The 17,087-nt window shown below is 41.4% G+C and overlaps 1 protein-coding gene across 15 annotated transcripts in view; it reads left to right on the top strand.

The window, feature by feature from the left end:
- ANKHD1 (ankyrin repeat and KH domain containing 1) overlaps nucleotides 1-17,087 on the top strand; it is a 119,679-nt gene that overhangs the window by 55,417 nt on the left and 47,175 nt on the right. For 10 of the 15 annotated variants that reach the window (XM_066977287.1, XM_066977284.1, XM_066977292.1 and 7 more), the window contains exons 11-15: nucleotides 5,834-5,893; nucleotides 13,026-13,113; nucleotides 14,403-14,530; nucleotides 14,704-14,847; nucleotides 15,518-15,620. In XM_066977287.1, the coding sequence (XP_066833388.1) occupies nucleotides 5,834-5,893; nucleotides 13,026-13,113; nucleotides 14,403-14,530; nucleotides 14,704-14,847; nucleotides 15,518-15,620 (523 nt within the window). The remainder of the gene's footprint in view (nucleotides 1-5,833; nucleotides 5,894-13,025; nucleotides 13,114-14,402; nucleotides 14,531-14,703; nucleotides 14,848-15,517; nucleotides 15,621-17,087) is intronic. The other 5 variants (XM_066977295.1, XM_066977288.1, XM_066977294.1 and 2 more) reach the window with 1 other exon arrangement.

Here is a 17,087-nt window from a genome sequence, read left to right as displayed (position 1 = left end):
TTGTTTTTACTTTCCTGATGTGCAGTGAGACACCTAAAATTGCTTCTTCGTGACCTACGGTTACAATGTTTGTTTGGCTTTTAAGCAGTAAAAGCAAACGATACCTTAGTCGTCTAAAGGAGATCAGGAGCCTTACGTCTTATAAAGCATGAGCAGGGAGGATTGTGCTTTTGTTTGTTTGTTTTAAACATTCTTCTTTCTTTTTCCACACTCTGCTTTTGTGCTTTTTTTTGGGGGGTGGGGGTGGGGGTGTTGTTTTTTTTAGGGACTTATCTCAAAATAAGTCTTTTACTATTTGAAGTTTGTATTTAAAAATATAGATTTTTAATTGAATTAATACTTCCACTCTTGTTGTGAACATAGTGTGTTGTTTTTTTTTTTTTAGGTCTCAACAATTTATCTGCAGGAAAGTTCTAGTTCATAACAATGCCTTCCTACCAGGAAGGGAAGTCATGCTAATTGTGGGGGTGTTAATTGAATTGTTAGGGGGTGGCACATCTCCTGAACTTTGCTCAATTTAGTGTTAGTTACTAATCAGTAACCACTTAAATAGATATAGGCCTTTTTGGTTTTACTTGGGATTTAAAAAAAAAAGAGGTACTTTGGAAAAGGATATAATTCATGAATCCATGACAGTGAGTAGCACGGCTGCAAAGCCTGAAACAAAGAAATATAAATTTGGTGTGCAGAAGCTTTTAAAAAGATACAACAGTTTCTGCTTACGTGTAACTTTAATTATTTACAATTTACAAAAATGTCTATTACTGTATTATTTTTTTCTCTCTCACCTCTTGTGTGTGGGTTATTTGGAACAGTGCTTGTGGCCTTTAGCATCTAGCTCTGTGGTCAGTATTGCTGAGAAAAACATCAAACCTTTCTAAAGTCTTACTTTAATACATTTTTTTGTTCTGCCAATCAAAATGAAAAACTGTCAAGAAAATTATAGTAAGGAAGAAAAGTAAAATTTCTGTCAGTGGTAATTGGCTGTAGCCTGTCCAAATAGTCGCTTCTTGTCGAAGCACTGGTTTACATGTGGAAGGGGGTCTTTCCATATAGTTCTCCTATTTTTGAATTCTGATGTTACGTAACAATCTTGCATTTCAAAGGAAATTGCAGTCTCTAACACAGGTATGTTAAACTTCAGCAATTATTTCTTAAGATGGAGGGAAGATGTTTGTCAAAAGCCCCGTGGTAAAGTTATAGTCTAAATAGTACAGATGAAATCTTCAGAACAGGGAAATACCTGCAGAAGTGTAGTGATGCTTACAGTGGGTGCCTAGAGTTTTGAAGAGTTCCCTTTCAAACTTCTGTGTTGCTTTGCTTTTTTAGAAATTGTAAGCTGTTGTGAATAAATTTGCTGTGATTGTGATTGTTCTGAGGAAGGTTTCGCAAGTGTGTCACCTTATCGTTGGAGTTTAAAATACCATGGCATAAAATGGCAGTACCATTCTTACAGATTTCAGCGTTCATTTGTAATTTAAATGAGATTAGATGATTTCACCAAGTTGTCACAGGAAGTCTGTGGTGGAGTGGTTAAATTGGTGCTCTGTCTGTCACTGTTTTTCTAATTAATTTTGCTTTCTTTCCGTTGTTAAGGCACATCAGATGAAAATACATCTTCATTTGCTTTCCTTTTTCGTGGTGCAACTTCAGGCTTTCTTGAGATTGCTTTCACTGGCATTTCACTGCTTTCTGGAATCCAACTCTTTACTTGGGGTTTATATCCCAGTCACTGAGGAGGTGGACATGTGCCATTTTACCTTGTGTTCCTTTATGTGGGAAAATAATGATTATGTCTATATTAAAATAAAGGATGGCCAAGGTCTGTTCTTGAAATGCCAGGAGAAAGAGCTGTTGTTGAACCCATCCATGCAGTGTTGCACTGGACCTGGGGATTCACTGAGCTTGTGCCTGTACCCAATGTCTATAAGATTTTGGTTTGTCTGTGGCTATGTTGGCTTATGGGCTATGTTGGCTTATGGGCTATGTTGGCTTATGGGCTATGTTGCAGTCCACCAGAGTGGTGTTTGTTTAACACAATACTGGGACTATGCACTAAACATCCCTGCATGTGGGACGAAGTCTTGAAGTTCATCAGGGTGTGCAAGGCCTCTGAGATCAGTGGAGACAAACTTGACGTTGTGTTATCCATGCTGCCTGTTGGGAACAGTTCCTGGTGCCCTTTGTTCCCATAATTCTGGACAGGGCCAGAACTGTGCCAAGGAGGCTGTTAAGGAATAAACAGTGTGAAAGGTCAGAGATCCCATGCCTGAACCTGTTTTCTAGCCCTGTTTTATTTATCTATTTACCTAGGAAACTATTTACGTAGCCCTGATTTATTTATTTATTTACCCGGGAAACTACAGGCCAATCAGTCTCACCTCTGTCCCTGGGAAGGTGTTGGAACAGCTTGTTCTGGATGCCATCTCCAAGCAATTGGAAAAGAAGGTTATAAGGAGTAGTCAGCATGGATTCACCAAGGGGAAATCGTGCTCGACCAACCTCGTTGCCTTCTATGATGGCATCACCAGTTGGGTAGACAGGGGAGAGCAGTGGATGTCATCTACCTTGGCTTTAGTAGGGCTTTTGATACCGTCTCCCATGACATCCTGCTAGCAAAGCTGAGAAAGCGTGGGATAGAGGAGCGGACGGTAAGGTGGGTTGAGAACTGGCGGACTGGCAGAGCTCAGAGGGTGGTGATCGGCGGCGCCAAGTCCAGTTGGAGACCTGTGACAAGCAGTGTTCCCCAGGGGTTGGTGCTGGGTCTGGTCTTGTTCAACATCTTCATCGATGATCTTGATGAGGGAATAGTGTCCACCCTTAGCACGTACACCGATGACACAAAGCTGGGAGGAATGGCCGACACGCCAGAAGGCTGTGCTGCCATTCAGTGAGACCTGGACAGGCTGGAGAGCTGGGCAGGAAGAAAACAAATGAGGCTTAACAAGAGCAAGCGTAGAGTCCTGCACCTGGGAAGGAACAACCGCATGTATCAGTACAGGCTGGGGGATGAGCTGCTGGAGAGGAGCTCTGCGGAGAAGGACCTGGGGGTCCTGGTGGACTACAGGTTGGCCATGAGCCAGCAGCGTGCCCTGGTGGCCAAGAAGGCCAACGGGATCCTGGCGTGCATTAAAAGGAGCGTGGCCAGCAGGTCAAGGGAGGTGATCCTCCCCCTCTACTCTGTCCCGGTCAGGCCTCACCTGGAGTACTGTGTCCAGTTCTGGGCTCCAGGGTACAAAAGAGACAGGGATCTCCTGGAAAGAGTCCAGCAGAGGGCCACAAAGATGATACGGGGCCTGGAGCATCTCCCTTATGAGAAAGGGCTGAGAGAGCTGGGTCTGTTCAGCCTGGAGAAGAGAAGACTGAGAGGGGATCTCATCAATGTTTACAAATACCTGAGGTGTGGGAGACAGAGGGATTTGGCCAACCTCTTTTCCGTGGTTTGTGGGGACAGGACAAGGGGCAATGGCCACAAAATGGATCACAGGAAGGTTTCCGCACCAACATGCGAAAGAACTTCTTCACGGTGAGGGTGAGCACTGGAACAGGCTGCCCAGGGAGGCTGTGGAGTCTCCTTCTCTGGAGATATTCGAGACCCATCTGGAGGCCTACCTGTGCAACCTGCTCTAGGGAACCTGCTTTGGCAGGGGGGTTGGACCCGATGATCTCTTGAGGTCCCTTCCAACCCCTACAATTCTGTGGTTATCAGTAGTGTGGTCAATGCTGAATTTTTTTGTTGCTTTGTTTTGTGAGCTGTCTGCATACTGTTTACTTTCAGACCACGAAGACAAGGAGCACAGTTTTTTGAGATTTTTTTTCTCTGATTATAGATTGAGGAAAGTTGATCATAACTTCCTCCCCAAATGTGCTTGAATTAAAGGAGCTATAAATACTGGCTGTATTTATCTGTATTGTCTTTTCTCATTTGCTAGGTGGTCAGGTCTGAACAGAATTTGAAGTGGAGACTTCAAGGCTGCAGCTCTGAGGAGGAACCTCTTTTGGGCTGCATTAGTCACATAACAGAGGGCAGAAGATGTTTCTGTCAGGCAGCTTCCTGTATTGTGCTCATTGACAACTGAAATCCTTGGACTTTGCTAAAGTTATGCAGCTCATGTTTTGAACTGATTTGTGTGTTGTTTGTGTCCAGTTGAGGCTTTATCAATCTTCAGATAGAATCATGAGCTGAAGTTCAAGGAAGTTATTCTAGTTCCCAGTGAAGTCTTGTTTGAACTGAGCAATTATTACCACTATATCTCAACACAAAAATGATGGTGTTCCTGCAAGCAGAAAATGAGAGGTCTTGCTTTCCAGGGACTGACTCTCTGACATAGGTATTAAACATGTAGTTCAGTCGAGGAACCAAGCACCAAGTGATGAGGGGAAATGGCCTCAAGCTGCACCAGGGGAGGTTTAAGTTGGATATTAGGAGAAATTCCTTTACAGAAAGGGTTGTGCAGCATTGGAAGAGACTGCTCAGGGAAATGGTTGAGATGCCATCCCTGGAGGTCTTCAAGAAACATGTAGGTGTAGAACTCGGTAGCATGGTTTAGTGGTAGACTTGTCAGTACTAGGTTAAAGGTTGGACTAGATGGTCTTAAAGGTCTTTTTCAACCTGAATAATTCTATGATTCTGAAGGCTTTGCTGGATTCATTAAGCACAGTGGCTTTATAAGAACCAGGAGAAAAAAAAGCAAATGATGCTTACGATTAATGTTCCTTGGATGTGGTAGGTTTTCTCTTAAAACTCTGTAGTGGGATGTTATACTAGAAGTGATAAATGTCAGATTATATCCTTGTCTTCTGCAGAGCTGTTTGCTCATGTATGGTATTTTGATGAATTCGTATCTTCTTGTGACTAATTGTTTATGTCCTGACTTGTTACCAATTATTTCGATGCTTTTCTAATGGAGTTCTTGAAGGTATACGTCTTTTATGTCTTGAAAGGAACAAAGTTGGCCTGTGAAAATCTGTAGTAAAATAGGTTTTGCAGGTCTACATCTTTTCTTGTTAATGTAAGCATTTGAAATTTGCTTGCTTTTGTGAGGTATATGAATGACTTAATGAGGCACATCTGAAGACTTCAGCCTATGATTCCACCTGATTAACATCCCTCACACTAATATGAATCCTTAATTCAAAACTCACTGTCCTTTATGTCCATGACACACTACATGTTTGCAGTATAGAATCATTTAGGTTGGATTTAGGCCTAAGATCATGAAGGCGTGATGTGTAAGGCAGTTTTCGAACACCTACAAAAGTAGACAATACTTCAAGAATTTGAACGAAACTATAACGGAGATCTATAATGGAATCTAACAACTAAGTTGCTGTTAGAGTGAGGGTTTCGAGTTGTCATGTTTTTCTATATTGCTTCTTTAAGCATCAGTGTAATATCAGGAATTTTAAGTCTCTTTAGATTTGGCCCTCAATCTTCTACAAATAAAGCAAAAGGCAGTAAGGACACGGGAAGCTAATTTTTATAGTTAACACCTTTTTGATGCTGTGTTTTTGCAATCTCTGGATGGTGTAAAGTACAATGAAATACTTTGTTTTGCCAGTAGGGAATAAAAGGTCATCTTGTATTTAATCAGATGCTGTGTATAACCTTTATGCTATCTTCATGAACCTGAATGGGCTGTAGTAGGAATCTTAACTGGTGAGAGCTGCGTTGCTTGGTTTTACCATTGTGTTTTGTTGGTGCAATTCCAGTAAAGCAGAACATTCAGTTGGTGGATCTGATCCATTTAAATTCACTTTCCAGGTCTTCATGACCAAGGATGACATTTATGTGTAGAACAAGAGACGTGAGTTCTTCTTTTTCCTTCCGCAGGACAAGCAGGAGGACTTAAAGAAGACTATTTTGGAGGGCATAGAGACGGGCAAGCATCAGGTGAGGTTGGCCTTTGATGCTTGTAAGCTGCAGCCTCAGGATACGCAGCCTCAGGATACATGCTGAGGATGAGCATGGCTTTAAAGCACTTACATTTCTTCAAAAATCCTTCAGAAGAGACTTGTGTAGACTAGAAATGCCTTCTTTGTCCTGTATTTTCCCTTCTTTTGGGTTTTCTGAAACTCTGTTTTTAAAAAAGAAAAAAGCATCTCAACCTTCACACATGCTGCAGGTTATCTCATTGAGCCTATTAACACTAATAGTTACGTTAAACTTTTTGGTGTATTTATGGTTTCCCATAAGGTTTTCCCTTTTCAGGTATTTACTCTAAACTAGAGGCCTAGTTGTGTTCTTAGGTGCCTCTGAAATTCTGGTTGGCCATGTATGGTTGGCCATGTATCTTGGGAAGGTTGTCTGGGATAATTAGGTTGGTGACTGCTAGCATACTGTACTTTTGATAGCAGTTCAATCTTGAAAACTAGCAAGTGGTATAGCATTAAGAACAGTATTACTTGTTGGCTGTCATAAGGAATCTTGTGTAAATCATTTTGTTTAGAATAACAAATTTAGACCTGAGTTGTTAAATATCAAGAGTTGACAGTATTCGCTGAGGAACTGAACACTGTTGTGGACTGGAGAGGCTTGATAAAGAGTTGAGGAGAGCAGTTGGACCTTTCATAGTGGGTTTACGTGGCAAGGTTTTGGTACCGGTGGGCTGCAGGAGTGGCCTCTGTGAGAAGAATCCAGAAGCTGCCCCATGTTAGTTAAGGGCCAGCTTCAGTCGGCTCCAAAGGGGCCTGCCGCTGCTCAGAGCCGAGCCAATAAGCAACGTTAGTGATAGTCATAGAACGGCTAAGGTTGGAAGGTACCTTAAAGATCATGTAACTCCAACCCCCCTGCCATAGGCAGGGATGACACCCACTGGATCAGGTTGGCCAAGGCCCTATCCAGCTTGGCCTCGAACACCTCCAGGGATGGGGCATCCACAACTTCTCTTGACAAACTGTTCCAGTGCCTCACTACCCTTACAGTGAAGAATTTCCTCCTAATGTCTAGTCTAAACCTATCCTCTTTTGGCTTAAGACAATTTCCCCTCGTCCTGTCATTATCTTCCTGAGTAAAGTGTCTTTCTCCATCTTTTTTTTATAAGACCTCTTAAAGTATTGAAAGGTCTCAATGAGGTCTCCCCAAAGCCTTCTCTTTTCTGGTCTGAGCCATCCCCAGCTCTCTCAGCCTTTCTTCATAGGAGAGGTGCTCCAGCCCTCTGATCATCTTTGTAGCCCTCCTCTGGACTCGCTCTAACAGGTCCACATCTTTCTTGTGCTGAAGTTTTGTTTGCACCTCAGTGAGAGCATATTTAAGAAAAGGAAAAAATAACTGCTGTATAACAGCAGTTGGGAGAGAGTGAGAGGAGTAAGAAACAGCCCTGCAAAAACCAAGGTCAGTAAAGAAGGAGGGGGAGAGGTGCTCCAGGTGCTGGAGCTGAAGTTCCACTGCGGCCTGTGGAGAGGCCCCTGGTGGAGCAGGCTGTCCCCCTATAGCCCATGGAGTACCACGGCAGAGCAGATTTCCACGCTGCAGCCTGTGGAGGAGCCCACAGTGGAGCAGGTGGATGTGGCCTGGGGGAGGCTGCGGCCTGTGAAGAATCCCCGCCAGAGCTGCAGCCTGTGGAGAGGAGTCCACACAGGACTGGTGGGAGCTGCCGCCCATGGGGGACCCATGTTGGAGCAGTTTGCTTCTGACAGATGGACCCTGTAATAGGGACCCATATCTGGAGCAGTTCTTGAGGAGCTGCTGCCTGTGGGCAGCCCACGCAGGCTCAGTTCGGGAAGGACGGCATCCTGCAGGAGGGACCCCACGTGGAGCAGGGGAAGAGGTGACTGTGAAGGAGCAGTGTAGGTGAAGTGCTGTAGACTGACCGCAACCCCCATTCCCCCTTCCCATGTGCCACTTGGGAAGAGGAGGTGGAAGAGGGTGAATAGGGGGAAGGTGATTTTTAGCTTGATTTCTTTGTTTCTCACTTCTGTAGTTCGTTAGTAATAGGCAATAAATTTATCTCCCTACTCTGAGTCTGCTTTGCCCATCCTGACAATTGTTGAGTGATCTTCCTGTCCTTATCTCAACCCTTGAGCCCTTTTCCTTATATTTTCTACCCCTTTCCCTTTGAGGAGTGGGAGTGAGAGAATGGTTGTGGTGGAGCTCAGCTGTCCGGCTGGGTAAAACCACTACACCTTCACTTGAAAAATTCAGATTTTGTTCTAGAACTCTTAAATAGCACACAACGTTGGAAACAAACTTGTGAAAAATATCTCAGTGAATAATACTTGCAAACCAAAGAGAATAGTTAATAAAAAAAAAGTTTGAGTAGTTATGATATTGTTATTTATTTTTATTACGTAGCTAATCTTCAAAGTATCTAAGACTGAGGACATGAAATCAAGAGTAAGAAATATTATCAGTGATTGTTGTAAAATACTTGCGATGGCATAGCTTTTGCTCTTCTCCTCCTAGACAAATCACTACTTGAAAGAGCATACTTACTACTAACTGGACTCTCATCTTGGTTTTGCACCTTTTTCACTGGGACTTAAATAATGTAGAGTTGTACCTGAGTTGGGGAGTTCTCTCATTTTCCCCTCCCTTCCTTATCTGGTACGCAAACCTACAGAAAATTGCACTAGGGCATTATTTCTATTCAGACAGGAATTAGCAGGAGAGTGCATCACGCAGAGAATGGCTTTTCTGGTCAGTGCTGGCATTAGGTGTTCTTTATACCTTTTTCCAATATGCTAATTACAGTATTCCTCAGGATTTGGGCAGTGAAGAGAGAAAGTAGAATATTGTGGTAATTCCTCCAGTGTGGATAGCAGGGGAAATGGTCTTCAGAGATGAGTTCTTTGCTATTTTTTGTCCTTACAAAATGAGTACTTACACATCTTCCTTGTATTAGCAAAAGTACATGCATTGCAAAGCAGATGGGGGTTGCTGTTGGATCACTTCAGTGTTCTCTGTCCCGATATTGATCAAGTATCTACTACAGCTTCAAAGAAATCTTATAAATTTATGGTCACTTCAGGTGAAATAAAGGAAGCAAGTAGACAAGTGTAGTGTGCCTTCTTATTTTGTCTTGTTCTAGATGTTTATCATTAAAGCTTGAGTTGATACTAATCTGTTAGCCTTTATGAAGGCTAAATAGAATGCTGAAATCACAGAATTAATTTAAGATTAAAATAAGCATTTCTATCTTCTGATAAGAAAAGTACTATTAAAATGCTGTAACTTTTGAAGGTATACAGCGGGTAGGCACGCAAATGGTTTAGCTTGGCTGGACTGGTGATGTGAATGATACTGCGAGTGTCTGAAGTATATAAAAGCTGAGGATCAAGTTCTGCCTACTCAGTGAAGTGACAGTTGGTCAAACTGGGTAGAATAACTGCATTGCTTTTAAATCATGAAGCCTTCTGACATCCGTGTTTAAGACTTCAGCAGTGAAGTATACTAGGAATGGAGAATTTGTTGCAAATAGTGGTACCTAATCGCTAGTTCTCTGAAATATTACATTTGAATGCAGTAAAGAATGGTCTTTCACTATCTTGAATTTAATCAAAATGAGCTAAAATAAATTTTGCTTTTTGCTATGTTTGCTGTTACATCAATGTGGATTTTGAAATGTCTGTTAAATTGTTTAGGCAGTAATGTTCTGGACCTGTTCAGTCAGTGAAGTGTTATTTAATAGTTCTCTGCATTCATAGCTGTTTTGTGAATGGTTTGCCTGTAGTTCTGGGGTTTTATTGTGCATAAAACAAACAGCAGTATCTGGCTTTTTATAACGCATAGGCAGTAGCTGAGGATTAAAAAGCTATGCCAAATACCAGAGCTCTCGTGAGTATGCTACTAATCCTTGCATGTCATATTTGACATGCAGACAATCTAAAAGCATGCATATATTTACTGATAGTTAAGCAGTGATTTGCCCTGGTAGTATAATCTAATGATTAAAAAATAAAAAGTGATTTAAGTAGCAAGCCTGTAAGGCTTCCTGTCTGCCTGCATGTTATTTATATATATGTGTGTGTGTGTGTATATATATATACATATATATATATATATATATGTAATAGCAAACATTTCTTATGCAGGTGGCAAGAATGAAGTGCATAGAAGGGTAGTGTTGCCTTCATGATGTCAAAGGATTGGTTTGTACTATCTGTGTGGGATCAATCTCCAATATAAGATCCAGTCTAGATATTTCTTCCTCAAGTGGAAAGGCAATTCAGACAAATAGCAGTTGATGATTACAAGAACCTTTGTAGGGTATGCAGAGATGAAGTCAGGAAGGCTAAGGCTCAGCTAGAACTGAAGTTGGCCAAAGATGTCGAGAACGACACAAAAGAGTTCTTCAGATACGTAAGCAGAAGCACAGGAAAGACAAAGATCTGCGAATAACATTGATAAGGCAGAGGTTCTTAATAGCTTCTTTGTCTCTGTCTTTAACAGCAAATTAGGGCCCCAGATCACAGGATCGAGGAGCTACAATGCATGTAGTGGGGGAAGGCCTGGTCTGCAGCCTCAGGGGCTCAACCCACGTAAATGTATGAACCCAGGCAGAATCCACCCCAGGGTGTTTACAGAAATGTCCGATGTTGTTGCAAGGCCACTGTCTATAATATTTGGAAAGTTAGTGAGATCAGGGCATGCCCCTGATGACTGGAAGAGGGCAAATGTTATACCCGTCTACAAGAATGGCCCAAGAGAGAACCCAGGAAACTACAAGCCCATTAATCTTAATTCAATCCCTGGGAAAGTAATGGAACAAGTCCAACTAGAAACTATTACAAACCAAATGAATCAGGTGACTGGGAGAAGCCCACATGACTTTACAAAAGGCAAATCATGCCTGACTAACCTGATCTTTCTACAACAAAAACAAAAAATCTTCTGTAGACGTAGACTGGTCTGTGAGGTGGGTAAGAAATTGGCTAACAGGATGGTGTTCAAAGATTTTTACTCAGATTGGCAGCATGTCGTAAGTTGGATCCCTCAGGGATTAATACTGGGCCCCACACTTCTAATATCATCATAAATCTTAACAATGGGATTGAAAACATCCTCACCAGCTTTGCGGATGATACTAAACTGTGTGGTGGGGTGGACATCTCAGAAAGGAAAACCATCTTAGAGAGAGACCTGCATTGGAAAAGTGGGCAAGGAAGAACTGTATGAAGTTTAACATGGCAAGTGCAAGGTCCTTTAACTGTGACAACATAACCAAAGAGCCCCGTACGGGCTAGGATCTTTGTGGCTAGGATGCAGCCCTGCTGAAAGGGACTGGGGGGTTCCTGGTGGTCAACAAGCTGGACATGAGTCAGCAATACAGTGCTGAAGCAAGGAAGGCAAATTGGATCCTGGGCTGCATCTTCAAGGCCATTACTAGCAGCCATAGAGATGCGATCATCTCACTCGACTCAGCACTTGCCAGGCTGCACCTGGAGTACTGTGTCCAGTTCTGGTCCCCACAACTCCAAAGAGACATGAACAGACTGGAAAGGGTCCAAGGGAGGGCCACCAAGATGACCAAAGGGCTGGAGAACCTGCCAAATGAAGAAAGACTGAAGGAGTTGTTTCTCTTCACCCTGGAGAAAAGTAGGCTCTGAGGGACCTCACTGCAGGACTCCACTGCTTCAAGGGTGGCTGCAAAGAGAAAGGAGGCCCTCTCTTCACAAGGAGACACATGTAGAAGACCAGGGGCAGTGGGTACAAGCTGTGCTGGGAGTTTTGTCTTAATGTAAGAGAAACGTTCTACAGGGAGAACAATCAGTCATGGGCACAACCTCCCCAGGGATGTGGTAGAATCCCCATCACTGGAGGTGTGGTTGGACAGGCTGCTGGATAATCGCATTCAGGCTCCCTTTTCCCCTGTAAGCTAGTTAAGGATCTGGTGATGAAAAAAGGTCCCTTCCAGCTTGGGCTTTTCTTTATGATTCTATGAAGTGTGTGAACAGAAAGCTAACTTAAGATGCAGGCTTGCAACCAAAGCAAGCAATGTGTCAAGATATATGCATAGTTTTCAGGAATATTGAAACTAAGGGAAGGAGTTAATTGTTTGATCAAATGTGTTCTTGTGCTTTTATGTTTGTAAATCGTATCATTCCCTGTCAGTACTAAATGTTAGCTTTCACAGTCGGATATGCTTGCAATTCCATGATTAAATAGTGTACTTGGAGCTTGGCCTCCTAGATTCTTCATTTAAAAAATAAAAATACAAATCCTATTGTTCTTGTATTAATGATTAGACTGAATATGAAGAGTGCAAATAAAAACACTCAGGAGGAGGATGTTCTCTCCCCTTGTTGCTGTGGGATAGTTGATGTGTGTTAGTCGGCATTCTTTGTAGCAGTAATCATGTCTACAGAACAGGCAGACTTTCTGAGTCTAACTTCTCTAATATAATTCTATTCAGCCACATCTTTCCAGTTGTCAGAAACTTTTTAAATCAGAAAATCATTCTTGTTGTTCCTTTCTCTTTTGTTATTTGTCATCTGTTCATCTGTGATGCTGAATTCATCCTTTTGTTGTCTTCGTGGTTTATTTTCCAGTACTTTTCTTCAGAGACTTGTGACCTGAAGTGAAGGATATTTACCCATCCAAAATAAAAAAAAAAGAGGGAAAAAAAGGCGATTGTCTCCTTGATCCTCTTCAATGTGTCTTAAAAATGTTTTCTGCACTTTTGAAGTTATTTCAGTTCTAAAAGTCTCATGTGCAGCATGTGACAGTTCTCAGAACTGCTGCATATCAGTTATGTGTATACTTCCCAGTGTTGGTTGATACGCGTGAAATATAGTTATTGGCCTGCAAGGAGGAAATGAGATGTCACTATTCTCAAGTGTGTTATGCATTTGAATGCTAAAATAAAAATGGGTGTAGAAATTGGGAGACTTCCTTGTATGACTAACAGTATGGATGTGATCTTGATGACAAAATGATGAAAATTAATTCCAGTCAGTAAAGAAGATATGTGGATCTTCTTCAGAGACTGATAATTCCAGTCCCATCACTGGGTGGTTCAAGAGCTGAAACAATGTTAAAGTTTTTGCCCATTTATGCAACATCTGTTATTTCTCTTTTACAATAGGAGCATGAATCTGAGGGGGGAAGAACTCCACTAATGAAGGCTGCACGGGCTGGTCATTTATGTACTGTGCAATTCCTTATTAGCAAAGGTAAAATATTAGTTTAAATAATTAGTTTTTTAAACTTAAAGTACCAGTTACATTCTGCATTTGTGATCAGTCTTCTAAAATAATCTTATGTGTACGTGAGCGCTTGTCAAGCTGTTAAGGGTTTCTTGAATTTTTTTTGGTTTATGCACCGGGTCCTGCACCTGGGACGGGGCAACCCTGGCTATACGTACAGACTGGGTGATGAGACGCTGGAGAGCAGCCCCGCAGAGAGGGATCTGGGGGTTGTGGTTGACAGCAAGCTGAATATGAGCCAGCAGTGTGCCCTGGCAGCCAGGAGGGCCAACCGTATCCTGGGGTGCATCAAGCATGGCATTGCTAGTCGGTCAAGGGAAGTGATTGTCCCGCACTGCTCTGGTGTGCGGGACAATCACAAATCATAGTACTCACCTTGAGTACTGTGTGCAGTTCTGGGCACCGCAGTACAAAAAGGATGTAAAACTGTTGGAGAGTGTCCAGAGGAGGGCTACAAAGATGGTGAAGGGACTAGAGGGGAAGATGTATGAGGAGCGGCTGTGGTCACTTGGCCTGTTCAGCCTGGAGAAGAGGAGGCTGAGGGGAGACCTCATCACAGTCTACAGCTTCCTCAGGAGGGGGAGTGGAGGGGCAGGCGCCGATCTATTCTCCTTAATCACCAGTGATAGGACCCGCAGGAATGGTGTCAAGCTGAGTCAGGGGAGGTTCAGGCTAGACATCAGGAAGAGGTTCTTCACTGAGAGGGTGGTCGGACATTGGAACAGGCTCCCCAGGGAAATAGTCACTGCACCAAGCCTATTGGAGTTTAAGAAGCGTTTGGACTGTGCGCTTAGTCACATGGTCTATAATTTTGGGTAGACCTGTGTGGTGCCAGGAGTTGGACTCGATGATCCTTGTGGGTCCCTTCCAACTTGGGATATTCTATGATTCTATGATTATGATGCAGCAAATCTCAAAATATTTGGTAGCTATTTTTTCTACTCCATAATATAGAGTAAGAAATAGCTTTGAATTATGGCAAAAATTTTCATTTTCACAAAAAAGGGGAAGAAAGCATACCCACACTCCCCTTGGGGGGAAAACAAACAAAAAAACCCCTACATTTCTGCTTTGTGAGATGATGACAATTCTGTATACAAGCCATCAGTTTATCTAAAATCTCTTGCTCTTGTCCCTAAAATATGTATGAATTTGGATAATTAAAAGACAAATCTTCTTATTCCAGAAAATACTCCAGTATTTGTTGATACTTTAAAAAAGTCCTTGTGTTTGATTCTGAGATGTTCTCTTTACAGGTGCCAACGTTAATAGGGCTACAGCTAATAATGACCACACAGTGGTGTCTCTGGCATGTGCAGGAGGCCACTTGGCAGTTGTTGAGCTCCTTCTGGCTCATGGTGCAGATCCTACTCATCGACTCAAGGTATTCACTTGAAACGATTTATTTATCATGGTTATTTCATGTATCAAAAGAACTACATAATTGATTTAATGAAGTAGTGAATGTGCAATTTTAAATTAAACATCGTATCTGATGTTCTATACCAGGGAGCAGAATTCATCTTCTGGCTTTTTATTTCCAAAATCTCAATTCAGGATGGCTCAACAATGCTCATTGAAGCTGCCAAAGGAGGACATACAAATGTTGTTTCTTACTTGCTGGATTACCCAAACAATGTTTTGTCAGTTCCTGCAGCAGACTTGTCTCAGCTCACACCTCCATCTCAGGATCAGTCTCAGGTAAGGTATAAGAAATTTTTAAAAAAATAACACAATAAATGTTACAAGGAAATGCTTCTTTTGTACCTAACTTCTCAAGCAACTTTAGATGCAAACAGAGTGAAAAGGAGGGGAAAAGAAGTATACATTTGAAAATAGCAGAGTAAGAAAGTTGATTGGTATTGTCTGTAGTACATGAACTTTTTCCCATTTTCTTCTCTCAGGAAATGGGATAGTCCCAGACCTAGTGTCTTAAAAGTGTATCATTTTCTTGGTTGCTTAGTATTTTGTTTCTACAGCTCTAAACCATTAATGACAGTGCCTCTCAAATGTCCCTGCTGATTCTGATTGTTATATAAAAGAAATTATGCTGTATAAATTTATTATTCTCCAAGTTGTTGGAGAGGTATCTTTCCAGCACAGTTTATTGATTTAAAAGCCTAAAGATGTAAACAGCTTTCCAGCTTACACTGTCCAGGATTTTTGTAATGACTAATACAGCTAACTGACATAAAATCCACAATAAGATGAATGAGAGTGGTCATGCCAACAGATAGCAGGGCATAGACAGTTTGGGAAGAGTAGAATGGAGGTCTGTAGAAACATACCTTCACATCAATGCCTTACGACTGGGTCAGTTTGAGAGTTTTTTTTTTTTTATCTGACTATGTATCTGTGACTTTATTTTAAGGTTCCTCGTGTACCAGTGCATACACTTGCTATGGTTGTACCTCCCCAGGAACCTGACAGAACCCCTCAAGAGAACTCGCCACCTCTCGTGGGAGTGGTGAAAGGTTAGTATGTAGCTCTTTGGAGAATACATGCAGTTTGGAAACTGTTAGGCTAGGGAACCTTTTCTGAGTGCTTATACGTAGTATAGTCCACTCCATCAATTTCTGAACACCTGTAATGAAGGTAGGACTTAAATATAGAAGTATTTTATGTAGTGAGTAGTTTTTGCTAACTTTCTTATTTACTACAGTATAGTAACACTGGTTACTGGGCATGCTTAACCTAAGTTTTTGGAAGAAAGTGGTTTCAGTAACTGCCATAGTCCAGACTGATAAAAACAGTAATAAACACTATCTATGGTGTTAACTTTTGAATTTTGTACATTGGTTGTCTAGAATAGTTGCTATTTCCACAAATTTGTTAATATCAACTTATTTCTTTTTTTAAAGTAGCAGTGCGAGCATTTTGGCATCATAAAATGCCAACGTAGATCTACTTACAGGAGGACAATTTTTCTTCCATTAATAATAGTACCCTTGTAAGTAACTAACATCAGGGTTTTTGCTTTGAACATGGTTAAGCTGACTGGTTAAAATTATTTGCAGTCATTAAATGGCAAATTTAGCATTTGATTTTTGGCTGTGGATGGAGTTACAAATTCTTCACTTCTGTTAAGTAAGCTCAGGAAGAGAAGCAGATTGTCAAGTGGAAAGTTACAACTTCTAGCAATTTACTTAATGAGTTTTGGTTTGGAGGAGGGAGAGATTAGATATCACGGTATACAAAGCTCTGTCAGATAGCTTCATTTAATTTGTTTATTCTTGAAGTGTTCAATGCTAAAACAAACTAAAAATGCCAGGGGCACAAATGAATTAAGAAAAATATTGTATACCTAATGGTTTTTAAGTTTGTGACCTTGATTCTCTCTGTGCATGCCATGTAACTTCTAAAATACAGTTACTATATATTTTTTGCAGGATGTGCAACATCTGCTACTTCATATTTCATAAGAATTAGTACCAAAAGTGCCAAAAAATGAAAAGAATATGCAACTTCTGGTCTAGATAACGCAGTGAAAATTATCTGCTAGTGTAACATGCTTTCCCTTAAGTAACTTTTGATACCAATGGGTAAGCTAGTGTTCTGGAAATGCAGTTTGTGATGCATGGGAATTAATGAGAGCAGTTGATCGTCTATCAGAAGACTAAAGTTATAAGTTTAAAATCAGATATTATTTAATCAAATAGTGAGATGCAGAAAGTTGATATAGTTTAAGAAATAGATCCCATTTAAAAAGAAAACTTATAGGAAATGTCAGTTCACGTTTTAGGCATGTTTTTAGCAATACTGTGTTGCTGAAACTGGTACTGAGGGTTCTTGGTATTTCACGATATGCTTCATGTGTGTCAGCAAAACTAATCTGTGGTGTGTTACATCTGAAAAGTAGTGATCTGAAGTGTCATTGGGTTAACGAAACATTACTGAAAGCTTTGTGTGTAAAGTTCTGGTATATCTAAAATGTTTAGGGG

This window comes from Anser cygnoides, chromosome 14, assembly GCF_040182565.1.
Source record: "Anser cygnoides isolate HZ-2024a breed goose chromosome 14, Taihu_goose_T2T_genome, whole genome shotgun sequence".
Taxonomy (NCBI): domain Eukaryota; kingdom Metazoa; phylum Chordata; class Aves; order Anseriformes; family Anatidae; genus Anser; species Anser cygnoides.
The sequence above is the reverse complement of the archived record's forward strand: the minus strand, read 5'-3'. Positions and strand labels throughout refer to the sequence as shown.